Genomic DNA, 14,978 nt, shown 5'->3' on the forward strand with positions numbered 1-14,978 from the left:
CCTCTCTCTGTTCCTCTCTCTCCCTCTCTCTGTTCCTCTCTCTCCCTCTCTCTGTTCCTCTCTCCCTCTCTCTCTCTCTGTTCCTCTCTCTCCCTCTCTCTGTTCCTCTCTCTCCCTCTCTCTGTTCCTCTCTCCCTCTCTCTGTTCCTCTCTCCCTCTCTCTCTCTCTGTTCCTCTCTCTCTCTCTGTTCCTCTCTCCCCCTCTCTGTTCCTCTCTCCCCCTCTCTGTTCCTCTCCCTCTCTGTTCCTCTCTCTCTCTCTGTTCCTCTCTCCCCCTCTCTGTTCCTCTCTCCCCCTCTCTGTTCCTCTCCCTCTCTGTTCCTCTCTCTCTCTCTGTTCCTCTCTCCCCCTCTCTGTTCCTCTCTCCCCCTCTCTGTTCCTCTCTCCCCCTCTCTGTTCCTCTCTCCCCCTCTCTGTTCCTCTCTCTCCCTCTCTGCTCTGACAATCATCAAATATACAGTGGAAACCAGATATTTACTCTTCAGATAAAAACACTTTTTTAATTGTAACATCAAATCAGACTAAATGTTTATTTTTTAGATAAATATAAAAACATATTTGTTAACTTTAAGAGTAAAGAGAGAAACTGTCTGTGTTTCTTAATTGCAAATGGCACCAAATTGTATTCAAACTGAGCCACACTTATGGAGCTCCACAGTTCTGTTCCTGGTGTTTTGTTGACATCTCTTGATGTTCCCATGTCACAGAAACAGGCTCTGTGTTTTGCTCTCCTGCATTTGATGAAAGTGATAAAAATAGAAGCTCTGTCTCTCTTTATTCTGACATTTAGCTAATTCAAAAGATTTTAAATATTTATTTATCCAAAACAAAACAAGTTTACTCTAAAATGATGTTGTACAGTAAAAAATGTTCTTGTGTTTTCCATAAAGTGTAAATATCTGGTTTCAACTGTGAATATACTGCTGTGTATAGAAGTTCCTCTTGTTTTGCATAGAAATATACTGAACAACATACAAAGCATAATATATAAAATAACATCTACCAGAGTTTTTCCTTTGAAAGAAGCTCCTTATGTCCATTCTTGTATATCAGTGCATTACTGAAACAGATTTATTTAGCCGTGGAGGGAAACAACTGAAAATATAAAATAAACACACATGTAAGCTGAGACTCTCAGAAACAGCATTGTTGTTGTTCGGCTTTTCATTTCACCATTTGCTGATTCACTTGAAGAACGAGTAACGTAAACGTATCAGTTTGATATCAGTCTTTTGTGATACACCGTCATATTTACATTATTTGTACAGCTTTGGTACCTGGTCGAACTTCAGTTCTCTGCCTGGCTGCGCTTCTCTAACAGCGCACTCGCAGGCAGCAGCTGCCCCGCCCCTCACTCAGTGTCTGAGCTCAGATCATACCAATATTAGGGGGGATTTACGCACAGTCGTAAATTCCCACAGTGTGCGCTATGTGCTTCGAATATTGTGTGTAGTTTTTGTTTTATACAGTTATCAGCCAGGCATGTAACTATGAAAAAATTACACTCCAAAAGACCCCGGGCTTCTGACAAAACAACCCGGGCTTAAGCCCAGTAAGCCACCCCCCGCCCCGCCACTGGTTATTATAAGAGATAAGTCATGAGATTTAAAGGCTTGACAAATGAAGTGGCCAGCTGGATCACACTTGCTGAGCATAAGTGACCATCTTCCAATTTTTACAATCTATGATAGGAATTACAAGATCAATAAAATGGACAGTAAAAAAGAGTACAGACGAGTAAGAACAGAAGAAAGAATGAATGCATTTAAAAAAGATTTATTGAAGGAAAACTGGGGTGAAGTATATCAGGAACAGGACGTTAATAGTGCTTATAATAAATTCCTTAGAATATTTACATTACTGTACAATACCAACTGTCCAATAAAGCAATATAGTAGGAAACAGAAATATATGGACTGTCCATGGATAACAAAAGGTCTGCAAAATGCATGTATAAAGAAAAATGCTCTATACAGAGAGTTCTTAAGAACGAGAACTAAAGATGCTGAAATCAGATACAAAAGATATAAAAATAGGTTAACTAATATACTTAGATTTAGTAAAAAGGAATACTATAAGAAGCAATTAGATATAAATAGAAATAATAATAAAAGATTATGGGAAATCCTGAACAGTGTTATAAAATGTGGGACTGGACAAAAGAACTATCCCAAGTATTTCATTTGTAATGACCATGAAGAATACAATATGGATGTTGTGGCAAATAGTCTCAATGAATTCTTTGTAACTGCTGGACCAAATTTAGCAAGAACAATCACTCATCCTGGGAAAGCACAGGAAAAACCCGATACACTGATTGACAGAAATCCATATTCTATGTTTCTCACAGCCGTTGATGAAAATGAAGTTCTTGAAATTGTCAAAAAATGTAAAAATCACAAATCTTTGGATTGTAATGATATTGATATGATAGTGGTTAAAAGAGTCATTGAGGCTATTATAAAACCATTTACATACATCTGTAATTTATCATTTCAAACTGGTCGATTTCCAGACAGAATGAAAATAGCAAAAGTTATACCTCTATACAAATCTGGAAACAAACACCATTTCACAAACTACAGGCCTGTCTCTTTACTACCTCAATTCTCAAAAGTTCTTGAAAAACTGTTTAAAAACAGACTGGAAAAATTTATAGATAAACATAAACTACTCACTGAGAGTCAGTACGGATTCAGATCAAGCAGATCAACATCATCGGCACTATTAGATTCAATAGAATACATCACAAATTCCATAGACAAAAAGCAACATGTGGCTGGGTTATTCATAGACTTGACAAAGGCATTTGACACTATAGATCCTGATATATTAATAAGAAAACTGGAACGTTATGGTGTCAGAGGGGTAGTTTTAGATTGGGTCCGGAGTTATTTAAGTGACAGAAAGCAGTTTGTGAAAATAAATGGTGGTTGCTCCTTATGTATGGACATTGCTTGTGGTGTACCCCAAGGGTCAGTTTTGGGTCCAAAATTCTTCAACTTGTACATTAACGACATCTGTAAAGTGTCCAAAGTATTAAAAATGGTTCTCTTTGCTGACGATACAAACATTTTTTGCTCTGGTGATGATCTGCAGAATTTATTGGAGGATATGACTAATGAAATAAGTAAAGTGAAGTTCTGGCTTGATAAAAACAAATTATCATTAAATTTGAATAAATCTAAACTTATGTTATTTGGAAATAGTAGTTTAAATACAAAGATTCAAATAAATGGTGTTGATATTGAAAGAGTCAGTGAAAATAAATTTCTGGGGGTAATAATAGATGAAAAACTTAACTGGAGAGCTCACGTAAGATATATTCATTCCAAAGTATCACGAAGCATTGCAGTACTAAACAAGGCAAAACAGGTATTCGACAGAACATCACTTCATATTCTCTACTGTTCACTGGTTTCACCATACTTAAGCTATTGTGCAGAGGTCTGGGGCAATAACTATAAAACCACATTACATTCACTTTTTACTCTTCAAAAGAAAGCAATTCGAATCATCCACAATGCAGGTTATAGGGAACATACAAACTCACTATTTTTGCAGTCTGAAATATTGAAAATTGACGATATAGTGAAATTCCAAACAGCACAAATTCTATTCAAAGCAAAAAATAAAGAACTGCCAGGTAATATTCAGAGTATGTTTTTTTTGAAAGAAGGAAGTTATAATTTAAGGGGTTTTTGTAACTTCAAAACAATGAAGGTACGTACTACAAGAAAAGGCTTTTGTGTTTCTGTTCAAGGAGTGAAACTATGGAACAAACTGAATATGGAATTAAAGCAATGTCCAAACATAAAACTGTTCAAAAAGAGTTATAAAAATATGATCTTCTCGATCTATAAAGAAAAGGAAAATATTTAAATTAAGTGAATGTCTCTATTTAAAAACAAACAAACAAAAAATTCATGATGTGATATTATAGTATATAGTATATCAGAAATCTGTTCACTATTTTTATTACAAATTATATCAGTAAGGAAGCTGACTAAATATTCACTGATAATTTATGGGACAGGGGTGGGATTAAATAAGTGTATACTTCTTCCCACTCCCTTTCAACATGTAAATTAATCAGAATGTTTTTTTGTATGTAATTTGTATAGTATATTTTTTTTTCTCTCATTTCTTTTCTAAATGTACTTGTATATTGTTCACATGTTGAAATAAATTACCAATCAATAAATTACCAATCAAATGCTCAAATCTATGTTTTAAGTTTTGAGTTCTGTGCATTATTAAAGAAATTAGAGCTGAAATGTGCCTTTAAGGGCAACACCCTCACGTTCATTGATGTGTGTGTGTTAAAACTCTTTGATGTTTTTGGTCACATCTCTCAGCTTTCAGCCTCTTTGACCTCTTCAACATGGCGCCCGCAGTGGAACACCTCGGGACAGGAAGGAGGTCGGGCGCTGCGCCTGCGCAGTTGCTCTGTCCGGGTCCCTGTAAAGATGTCTGAGCAGGCGGGGAGGGAGCGGAGCGGAGGACCCGAAACAACGCGCAGAACCCGCAACTGTCCGCGACTTAACCGGCCAAGGTAAGCGCCGACGGTCCCGCGGGCCGGCTCCGGGCGCACCGACACGCGGCGGAAGGTGTCAGCTCCCGGTGGGGGCTGGACAGTGGCGCGCGGGGCGGCCCAGCTCGGAGCACAGAACAGAAATGTTAGTGAGGGCGCGCGACGCTGTGGCAGGGGCGTGTCCGCCATCTTGTGAGTGAAGTGGCGCCTGAACAGCCGCAGGTCTCTGAGCCTAATGGCGGCTAACTGCCGATGTGACCGCGCGAAGGTTCCGAACCCGACCTTTACTGAGCGTGCTGCCCAGCCTGACCCCACCGCAGAGCCGGACCGGCCGTCACCGTGTGTCCGTGTCGGTCCCGGGCTCCCGAGCAGCCGCCGCAGCCTTTTGTTGTCCTCCTCCCCCTCTCTCCCTCCTCCCTGTTTGTTTGGGAAACCTGCACCGCGCATGCGTGTAACCATGGCGCTAGTTTCTGCGTGTAAGAAAACACGATCAAACGTGTCGACAGCGCGCTAAAATCTGTCTGAGCCCATCGATCATTGTGATCAATTTAATCACTGATCGGCTGTTTGCCGCCGTCTGACGTCAGCGCGCCACATTAACCCGCGGGATCGGAGCAAGCACCGAGACCGCCACAACACACACGCACATAGACGCCTGGATGCACGCACGCGCCAACACACCTGAACGAGCACCTGTAACGCTGATCAAACTACTGATGAGTTTGTCTGATCTGTATGGCCCTCTGAGCAGGGCTGGGTGTGCTCACCGATTCTCACTCAGTTATTCTAATTCTGATCATTTATCAGTACATGGGCATATTTTTACATCTGTGTATAAAACAAAGCTGACACTGAGACAGGTGTGAGCATCACAGCAGAGGCCTTTGTGTCAGAGTAACTGAGGATAAAACAAAAAGCCAGCAGCAGCAGATTTTCCTGGAATAACTTTTTATAGCAGATAATGTTAAAAATATTCTACAGTAGATCAAAAACTGAAGAAAACCACAAATCAACACGTGAACATTACCTGATGCTGCTTAAGGGAAGCAGAGCACACTGAGAGAGAGCTGTGCAGGAAGTGTTTTTTTTATCCTGGTGGATTCAAAAAAGCCAAAGTCAGAGAAAACTCGTGACCACGTGTATCAAACGTGAAACGTAGTTGGGATCTTCTGTTGCTGCTGGTTCAGTGAATTTTGGTCTGAGAGTGACGAAGACATGTCGGCTTTCAGCCCCGACAGCGTGCACGTGTCATGGGGTGAACCATCCTTGCTCTGTTTATATATTTTTACCTGCTCGTTAATCGTTGCTGTTTGGCGAGTGTTGAAATGAGCTTCTGGTATTTCTGTCAAAATACATTGTTGTTATTATTATTATTATACATTATTATGTCAAATCAATACCATTATTTGTAAAACCCACCCCTACCTCTGATTGCAGCTGCACACCTGTCTGACTCATTCTCACCTGTGTTTTGTTTTGAAGGCACGTGATGTCATTCTAACTGCCAAGATGTCCAATGACAGCCAGGGATTGGTGAAGGGGGAGGCGGCCATGATGCTGGCTCCCTCTGGCTCCGCCTCATCTCAGGGACCACCCCTTTCTCCGTCCACTGCCTCTAAAGCACCTGAGCTCCCAGGTACGCTCGTTTGCCTCTTACCTGTCCCACTCACCGTACTCCAACCCTGATTACCCTCTCTCTCTTTCTCCCCCCCCAGATGAGTTGGTTCAGGCTGGATGGTCCAAGTGTTGGTCTCGGCGGGAGAATCGGCCATATTACTTCAACAGATTCACCAATCAGAGCCTGTGGGAGGTGCCAGTGCTCGGCCAGCATGATGTTATTGTGAGTATTGCCTGTGCTTATCATTTACAGTTATTGATTGATATGCAGTTATTGATCAGGTACCGATCTGTGTCTGCAGTCTGATCCTTTAGGTCTAAATGCGGCTCCTGCAGAGGGCGGGGACAGTAACCTTGGTAATGGTCAGAGGAAGAGGAGGAGCTCTGAGGAGCAGGGGGGAGGACCTAACAGCTTCAAACGTGCTAAGGTAAAACGGAGTCCTAGGTTGGATGAGCCAGAAAGATGCTCTGCTGTGATTGGCTGACATACTGACCTTCATGCCCGCTGTTACATTTCCTATGACACGATTAGTAACCTGACAACCAATCACAGCAGAGTGTGAATAGACTGACGTATGATGCTCCGAGTGCAGGTGAGCGAACCCTGACCAGGTCTGTCTGTTACCAGGTGGAGCCGACCACGCCCATCTCTCCCAGCACTCCTGGGGTCAAACCCTGGAGCTCCGCCCCTGAGGACAAACAGGCCCAGTCCGCCACACCCACCACACCGAGCCCCGCCCCCGCGCCGTACAGACCAGCTGTGTGAGTACTGCATGTTGTTTTGTTTTGTTTTGTTGAAGGACCTTTTTGATTGGTCGGTGTTTTCAGGATTTACTGGGACCTGGACGTGCAGACCAACGCCGTGATCCGAGAGCAGGCCCCCGCCAGCCACCACCTGCCCCCCCACCCCGAGATCGAGCTCCAGCGAGCGCAGCTGGTCACCAAGCTGAGGCAGCACTACCACGAGCTGTGCCACCAGAGGGAAGGTATGCCACACGTGCAGGTTGTGTACTGGTAGCTCCTCCCCCACAGGTGAGAGGTGGAGGGAGAACACATCTTCAGATAGGGTGAAGGTCAAAGGTCATCAGAGACTTTGGAGCCGTCCAAGCCCGAGTGTTCATTAATGGGTATGACGGGCATGTGTGAATGTGAGCTCTGACCAGGTGTTGGTTCTCTGCCTCAGGTATCGATCCGCCCCGGGAGTCCTTCAACCGCTGGCTGCTAGAGAGGAAAGTAATTGACAAAGGTCACGACCCCTTACTGCCGAGTGACTGTGACCCTGTTATCTCCCCATCGATGTTCCGAGAGGTCATGAACGACATCCCTATCAGGTGACTTTAAAATCGAGTGGCGTTCGCGTCTCGTGCTCTTGGCGTTCGTTTGCTGTGAGGAGAACATGAGATTTGCTTTTAATTGAGTGATAAATGTCTGACACTAGAAATAGTCTGAATTTATTGATCAGAGATCATGTGCAGATTAATATATTGATCAGTGATTGGTTTGTGTGTGGCAGGTTGTCTCGCATTAAGTACAAAGAGGAGGCTCGGAAGCTGCTCTTTAAATACGCTGAAGCTGCCAAGAAGATGATCGACTCCAGGTAGGACCCAGCTGACCAACTGCTGAGCTCAATCCTGCTGAGATTATCAAGTGGGCCCGCGCTCTGACCTCTGACCTGTCACCCATGCAGGAATGCGAGCCCGGAGAGCAGGAAGGTGGTGAAATGGAACGCCGAGGACACGATGAACTGGCTGCGCCGAGATCACTCTGCCAGCAAGGAGGACTATATGGTAACCTGTGACTTTCGCTTCATCTGTACTCGTTACACGATTGCTTGTAGATCACCTGTACAAGTCGCCTGTGACTGTCACTGGTGTATCTGCAGGACCGTCTGGAGCACCTGAGGCAGCAGTGCGGTCCTCACGTCGCCGCCGTCGCCAAAGATTCTGTCGAGGGAATCTGCTCCAAGATCTACCAGCTGTCTGCGGAGTACAGCCGCCGCCTGCGCCAGACACACCTGAGCCTGCTGCAGGACCCGCCCACTGGTACACTTCAGTCCTGTGTATTATTCACCTGTGTACCTGGCTGTCTGAGCCCATAGTGTTCTGTCTCTGCATGTTTCAGAGGCGTGTGCGTCCCCGCCGCAGTCCCGCCTTGTCTACTGTTACCCGGTGCGTCTGGCGATCCCGTCGCCGCCGCTGCCTCGTGTGGAGCTTCACTTTGAGAATGACATGGCGTGTTTACGCTTTAGAGGAGAGATGGTCAAAGTTAACAGAGGACACTTCAGCAAACTGGTCAGTAACCCCGTGGTAATCTGATTACCTTAAAAATTGTAATCCGAGTACATAACAGCAACCTAGTCAGTACCTCCGGTGTAATCTGTTTACTTTTTACATAGTAATACAAGGACTCAAAAGAGTAATCAAAGTACTCATCAAAAAGCTGGTCAGTAACGCATTGTAATCAGATTACTGTGTCCAATCTGTCCCGTTTGTCTCTCACCTGTCTCGCTGCAGGAGCTGTTGTACAGGTACAGCTGTATAGACGACCCTCGCTTCGACAAGTTCCTGTCCAGAGTCTGGTGCCTCCTGAAGAGATACCAGGTCAGCTGACGGCGTGCTCGCTCGGTTCACCTGCTTCATTAGCTGCTCAAAGCTAACCAGGTGTGTGTGTGCGTGCAGGTGATGTTCGGCAGTGGTGCTAACGAGGGGAGTGGCCTGCAGGGGGCGCTGCCGGTGTTGGTGTTTCAGACGCTGAACCGTCAGTTTGGTGTTTCTTTCGAGTGCTTTGCCTCGCCACTCAACTGCTACTTCAAACAGTTTTGCTCCGCCTTCCCTGATACCGACGGCTTCTTCGGGTCCAGAGGGTGAGGTGACACAACTGGACAATCCGCTGCACAGTCTGTCCACTCTCCCTGTCCCAGCGTGACAATCTGGCATGTGTTTCAGGCCCTTCCTGTCCTTCTGTCCGGTCAGCGGCTCGTTTGAAGCCAACCCGCCGTTCTGCGAGGAGCTGATGGATGCAATGGTGACGCACTTTGAGGTCAGTACTAGTCTCTGATCTGGCCTCTGAAACGGACTGTGATCCAGGGTTTCTGATCCGGTCTCCTGTCTTTCTCAGGACCTGTTGGACCAGTCCTCGGAGCCTCTGTCGTTCATCGTGTTCGTGCCTGAGTGGCGTGACCCCGTGACTCCAGCTCTGACTCGCATGGAAGGAAGTAGATTCCTGCGTCATCAACTCAGCATTCCCGCCTACGAGCATGAGTACCGATCAGGGAGTCAGCACATCTGCAAAAGGTACTCGCACTACAGTGCTGTAGTATTACTGTAATACTAATATTGTGTACACTGAATTACTGATTGATTGTAGTAGCCTAATACTCTGATTACTTTATATATTATCAGGGATGAGATGTACTACCGGGCTGTACACGGTACTGCAGTTCTCTTCCTGCAGAACGACGCCGGCTTTGCGAAGTGGGCGCCTACTCCAGAGCGTCTGGCCGAGCTGACAGCAGCGTACCGCGCCTCTTCCACCCGCATTTCCTCCTTGTCGTCCCCTGGCCCTGCCCACATCTCTCCTGGAGATAGAGACTCCGCCCCCAAAACATCTGATAGGACACAGAGTAACGTATTGTCACCCGGTGGCCACGACGACAACAACAACAACGACAACAACAGCAGCGGTGATAGTGGCAGCAGCAGCAGTCCTCGAGACAAAGTGTCCACCGTGTAGGCGGGGCTTGTGGAGGCCACGCCCTTTCGCCTGTTGGACAGTTGTTTCAAGTTTTGTTTTCTGACTTGTCTCGTTCAGATTGTCTTTCACCAGCACCTGTAGCAAATGTTTATCCATAATGCCACATGCCACCAGGGGGTGGGCGAAGCCTGAATTAGCCCCACCCTCTGCTGGCTTTAACCCCGCTCTGTTGTGATTGGTCAAAGCTCTGGAGCTTTTTTTATTTTTAAATTTTTTTTTTTAAAACTTGCAGCTGATTCTTGTTCAGCTGTGGCTTCTGTTGTTCAGCAACAAACATCACAGCCAATCAGTGAGCAGCGACTTCGAGCTCCAGCAATAACCCCCCCCCCCACCTGTAATGTCACTTGTGACCACGGAGGACTCTGATCCCCGCACCCATAGGGCTTTCTGATTGGTCAATAAGGCAGCTACTGTTTCTATTGGACAGATCTTTGTTTTTCTGGGGTTTGATTTTGTTTTGTTTTTTTCAGTCCTGCTTCTGGTCCCGCCTACTTATAATGGCCCGGCCAGTCAGTGTGGGGAAATGGACTACTCATGAGGTGGAGGATTAACAGTTAGGTGGGAGGAGGTGGAGTCAGATTCAGACTGTTGCTCGGAGACAGACGCCTTAGAGTGCGGGGTCACTGACGCTGAGGGGGCGGGGTCTCATGTAATCAAACTGACAGACATTTGTGTGAACACGACAGTTTTTTGTCATTAACGTCTTTTTTTTCGGGTTCATCAAACGTTTGTCAGAAAAATTAAAGTTTTTTTTTATTTAAACTTTTGGGAGTTTGCTTTGTGTTTTGTTTATTTTATTTTTAAGTGTTTCAAACATTTTTTTCCCTCTTTTCTGCTCTCTGGCTCCTCCCACTCAGTAACCTGACACTACAACAAATGTTTGTTCTGGGATTGGCTGGCTGTGGCCCAATGAGGCGTCTGTTTCCAGGGCTGGCAGCAGTGTATATAGTGTATAGCCTGTTGATGTTTTAATTTAAAGCGACGGTGTGAAACCAAAGCGACAAAGCTGCGATAGACAGACTCCTCCTCCTCACATCGTCTTCATCATCATCCGGTGTGCGTGAACTATTTCGAAGATGTTCCTGACCCTCAGAGCGTGCGCCGCCATTCTTACGTTCCTCTTCCCGTTCAGCACGAGGTCATGTGTTCAGGTGTTTCGTGCCGCTGCAGCTTCACTTGTTTGGTCACGTTAAGAACGTTCGTCACGGCTTCGACATGTGACAGTAATGTAAAGCACCGCAGGACGCCACTCTGGATGTGTTATTGGCATCAAACCCTGACATGAACTGTCTTAGTCACCGTTGTGTGATGGCGTGCATTTAAATGCTGCCCTCGCCATCACACAAAGGTCACTATGAAACTTTTTGCAGTTTTCTTGGCGAGCCGAAGCGCTCACAGAGATGCCATCATAATCTGTCTCCACGGGAACAAATGCACCAGGAGAAACGTGACGCAGGACGCGATGGAACAGCGGATTTTTACACGTGAACGTAATTGTCGTTGTGACACTCGCTCACATGTAAGGATTAACGCGCGTGTGGTGGATTAACTCCGAACCAGGAGTGTGCACGTGAGCCGAGCACTGGTTCTTTGATGTCACAGTGAATACTGAGCTGTGATTGGCTGCTCTGGCAGCAGCAGTGAAACGTGCACATGATGCTCCGGTGATGCAATCAGAGGCTCATCCACTGGGCCCGCCTCCATAGGTGTGTGTCCTGGTCATAGCTGCGTCCATGTGCCCAGTTACTTGTGCACAAACTCCAGGTGTTTGTCAGAGGGCGGAGCTAGAAGTGCTGATAGCTTAGCATAGCACAAAGTCGCTAATGTTGCAGCTGCAGACGTCTCACTTCATCTGACTCACCTGCTGGGTTCACTCCTCTTTGACTGTCTGTGATGTAGACACCTTACTGGAGGCGGCGGCTCGCCAAAGCCTGGCTGTAAACAGGAAGTGGTCCATCTTGTTTGTTGGCCCCTCTGCAGATTGTAAATAGTGTCTGTACTCCAGTAAAATCTGAAACCAGTAAAACCAGTGCTGTTCCTCTTTCTGCTACAGTCACATGACCTCACACAGTCACACCAGTGTAAATGTTTGTCATCTACAGTAAGACCATCTGCAAGTATCATTTGTCGTTTCTGTGTGATGACAGTTTAAACAAACTTCACGTTAGTCAGTTTTCAGTGTTACACTCTCACCTGTGACGTCACCCTGGAGTCTGCCTGCCGGGGTCCATCCCCATGAACAGAACAGAATAAAATAGCGGGTTTTCTCTGAGAACACGGTTGGTGCACACAGTAATGACATTCTGATGCATTTATTCTTCGTCAGACTGCACAGCAAAACAAACTGCAGTAATCGTCTGAGTCACAGCTGAGATGCTTTCCTATCCTAGCCTCCTATCTTCCTATACCTGCTGACAGCACACCTGTCCACGTTTATGATTTGTCCTAAGCTCCGCCTCCTTTGAGTGAATGCGCTGAATGACCAGAAATCCTGAAATTCATAGCGCAAGGCCCAGGACCTGAGGAACAGGTGAGGATAAGCTGATGACCCACCTTCTCTAGAGAAGCTTCTGACTGAAAACGCTGCTGAGGCTGCTCGGCATCAATCCCGCGGACCTGACATCACGTGTAGCACCTGTTCTGTACCGGTTCACAGCCGTTACACACTTTTACAGCTCGTGCACTTGCATTAAAGCGGTGTTCAGTGATATGACGACATCTAATTTTAGAATTTGTATAATTTTTAAACATTTCGTATAATTTTAGTATTTATGTTTTATAGTAGTTTTACATAATATGTTTGGTGCCTGTCAGTATTTATCTCCTTTTTACATTGTGCTCAGTATGAAGTTAGTGAGTCACGTGCTGACAGCGATCAGGTTTGTACCTTTCATTGTGTGCCTTACGGCATTCACACTATTGTGTTCCTGTTTCTCTTTAAACTTTATTATTCTACCTTATTCTAGTTGCTCCGTTTCTTTGCTGCGTAACTACTCCCTCAGTTTTCATCCGGTTTTCACCATTCAAAATTTAAACTGTTCTGCTGATTCTGCTAATGCCAGATATATCTTTTGGTGCTCATAGCTTTTATACCTTTTGAAATATTAAGCTTTTTATGCCATTTTTTGGCCCATTTTGATCAATGGGACCTCTCAGCTCTTCAGCAAAAATGTCAGCTCCTTCACTTTCAGCAGAGAGTTCAGCTTTTTCCACCTCTTTTCAATACAAGCCTCTTCTGCTCCGGTTTGGCTCAGTGAGATGAGTAGCCGCCTTAAGACCAGGGGGCGCAGGTTCGAATCCTACCTGTGTCTGATGCCCCACATCTCCTCTTGCACTTACTCTGCCCTTTTAAATAAAGCAGGTTTAAGCAAAGAAATAAGCTTCTACACCGCTTTTCAGCAGATAGTTCTGCTTCTGCTTTTTTCAGAGTCCACTACACGGCATTCACACTGCATTTTCGCAGGAAATGCAACTTTTTCTATTTTTTTTTTTTAAACAGGCACACCTGTTCAGGGCTGAATGTCGCCACTGATTTCTATAACTGATTCGATTCAGTCAGTCACAAGTATTCTAATTCTGATCATTTATCAGTACATATTTTTATATCTGTGTATAAAACAAAGCTGACACTGTGCTTCAACAGAGGTGTGAGCGTCACAGCAGAGGCCTTTGTGTCAAAGTAATTGAGGATAAAACAAAAAGCAGGAAGCAGAAACCTGGCCTGACTTCTTATAGATAACCTTACAAATACAAATAACCTTTTTTTTTTTATAATTGAAGTCTTTATTTGTTTTTAACATTTCACAACACAAAAACAAACAAAACAAACAACAACAGAAAAAAAATATATATATATAAAAAATATAATAATAATAATAATAATAATAAAAAACAAACAAAAAAAACAAATCAGTTAACTCAAATCTTTAAGTCATTCCCTTACTGAGTGCCTACACATACAAACAGTGCAGCAAGCGTACAACATGACTAAAGATAATTGCCCTGACCAAATAAGTTCCAACCATCTCAGCCAAAAACACGTCCCCACGATTTGTCAAAACCCTCCCTATCATCATTAATCCTAGCCAAGAGTTTTTCATACGACACCATTTTCAGCATAGTTTCTATTCTGGAGGAGATGGTTCCTTCCATACACTGAGAATAACTCGAGCCGCTGCGATCACCCCCACCTTTATAACCACAAAGTCATATTTTGAAACCCCAGGTAATACTGACCGATCCCCTAATAAGCACAGTCTTGGTGACAGGGGTATCATCAAACCAATCCACCTTCCTATTTTGTCCAATACTTTTTGCCAAAAGGGATAAACTTTCCCACATTCCCAAATAGCATGCATAAATGTCCCTGGATCTGAACTACATTTCCAGCATACATTACTGGGACTAATTCCCATTCTATAAAGTTTGGATGGAGTGAAGTACCACCTGTGTATTAATTTATACTGAGTAAATTTACCCCTGGCCTCTCTTATATATTTATCAGAGAATGACAAAATTCTGCGCCAGTCTTCTTTAGAAATTGCACAACCCAGATCCCTCTGCCATATAATCCTCAAGTTTTCACATATCTCTTTTTTTGGATTGTTAAACAGTTTGTAGAAAACCGCTGCCCTATGTGCTGTACTGGACAATTCTAAAAACTCCACCACCATATTCGAGCTTTGAGCAAATTTTCCTTTGGTAACACAATCCCTTATTTGTAAATATTTCCAAAAATTATTTTCTCTTATCAAACCGTATTTTCGGGTTATTTCAGCAAATGACATAAACACTCCCCCTGAGTAAAGATCACTTATCCTGCGTATGCCTTTGACAAGCCATTCCTTCCAGAACACAGTTTTCCGCCCAATCCTTACAGCAATATTGTTCCATAGCGAGGCATAAGGTTGTCTTAGATGAGATGCTCCACACAACTTGTGCACCTCCACCCAGACAGCTTTGGAATACCTGAGCACTGGGTTATCATGAGAGTCTTGTCCATTAGTTGCCGCGCCCTGCGAGAGAACATCCAAAGGTGTGAAGGGGCTCGCTAGTTCCTGTTCGATCTTCATCC

General features: G+C 44.7%; 1 protein-coding gene across 2 annotated transcripts; it reads left to right on the forward strand.

Annotated features, from left to right (window-relative positions):
- The first annotated feature begins 4,398 nt into the window (after positions 1 to 4,398).
- pcif1 (phosphorylated CTD interacting factor 1) lies at positions 4,399 to 10,670 on the forward strand. 2 transcript variants are annotated; one of them, XM_086293794.1, is made up of 16 exons: positions 4,399 to 4,555; positions 6,017 to 6,170; positions 6,250 to 6,374; positions 6,454 to 6,579; positions 6,780 to 6,913; positions 6,980 to 7,137; positions 7,335 to 7,482; positions 7,665 to 7,748; positions 7,839 to 7,938; positions 8,034 to 8,193; positions 8,273 to 8,442; positions 8,665 to 8,751; positions 8,830 to 9,014; positions 9,097 to 9,190; positions 9,269 to 9,444; positions 9,553 to 10,670. In XM_086293794.1, the coding sequence occupies exons 2-16, from the start codon at positions 6,044 to 6,046 to the stop codon at positions 9,881 to 9,883; spliced, it is 2,205 nt and encodes a 734-aa protein (XP_086149920.1). In that variant the 5' UTR covers positions 4,399 to 4,555; positions 6,017 to 6,043; the 3' UTR covers positions 9,884 to 10,670. The 2 variants fall into 2 exon arrangements, with proteins under 2 accessions (XP_086149920.1, XP_086149921.1); XM_086293795.1 differs by lacking the exon at positions 4,399 to 4,555 and adding an exon at positions 4,828 to 5,010.
- The last annotated feature ends 4,308 nt before the right edge of the window (positions 10,671 to 14,978 follow it).

The sequence above is a fragment of the Aulonocara sp. 'chitande type north' Nkhata Bay genome, linkage group LG5 (genome assembly GCF_057382095.1).
Source record: "Aulonocara sp. 'chitande type north' Nkhata Bay isolate Kocher_YH1m ecotype deep benthic linkage group LG5, A_spYH_male_GT1.1, whole genome shotgun sequence".
Taxonomy (NCBI): Eukaryota; Metazoa; Chordata; class Actinopteri; order Cichliformes; family Cichlidae; genus Aulonocara; species Aulonocara sp. 'chitande type north' Nkhata Bay.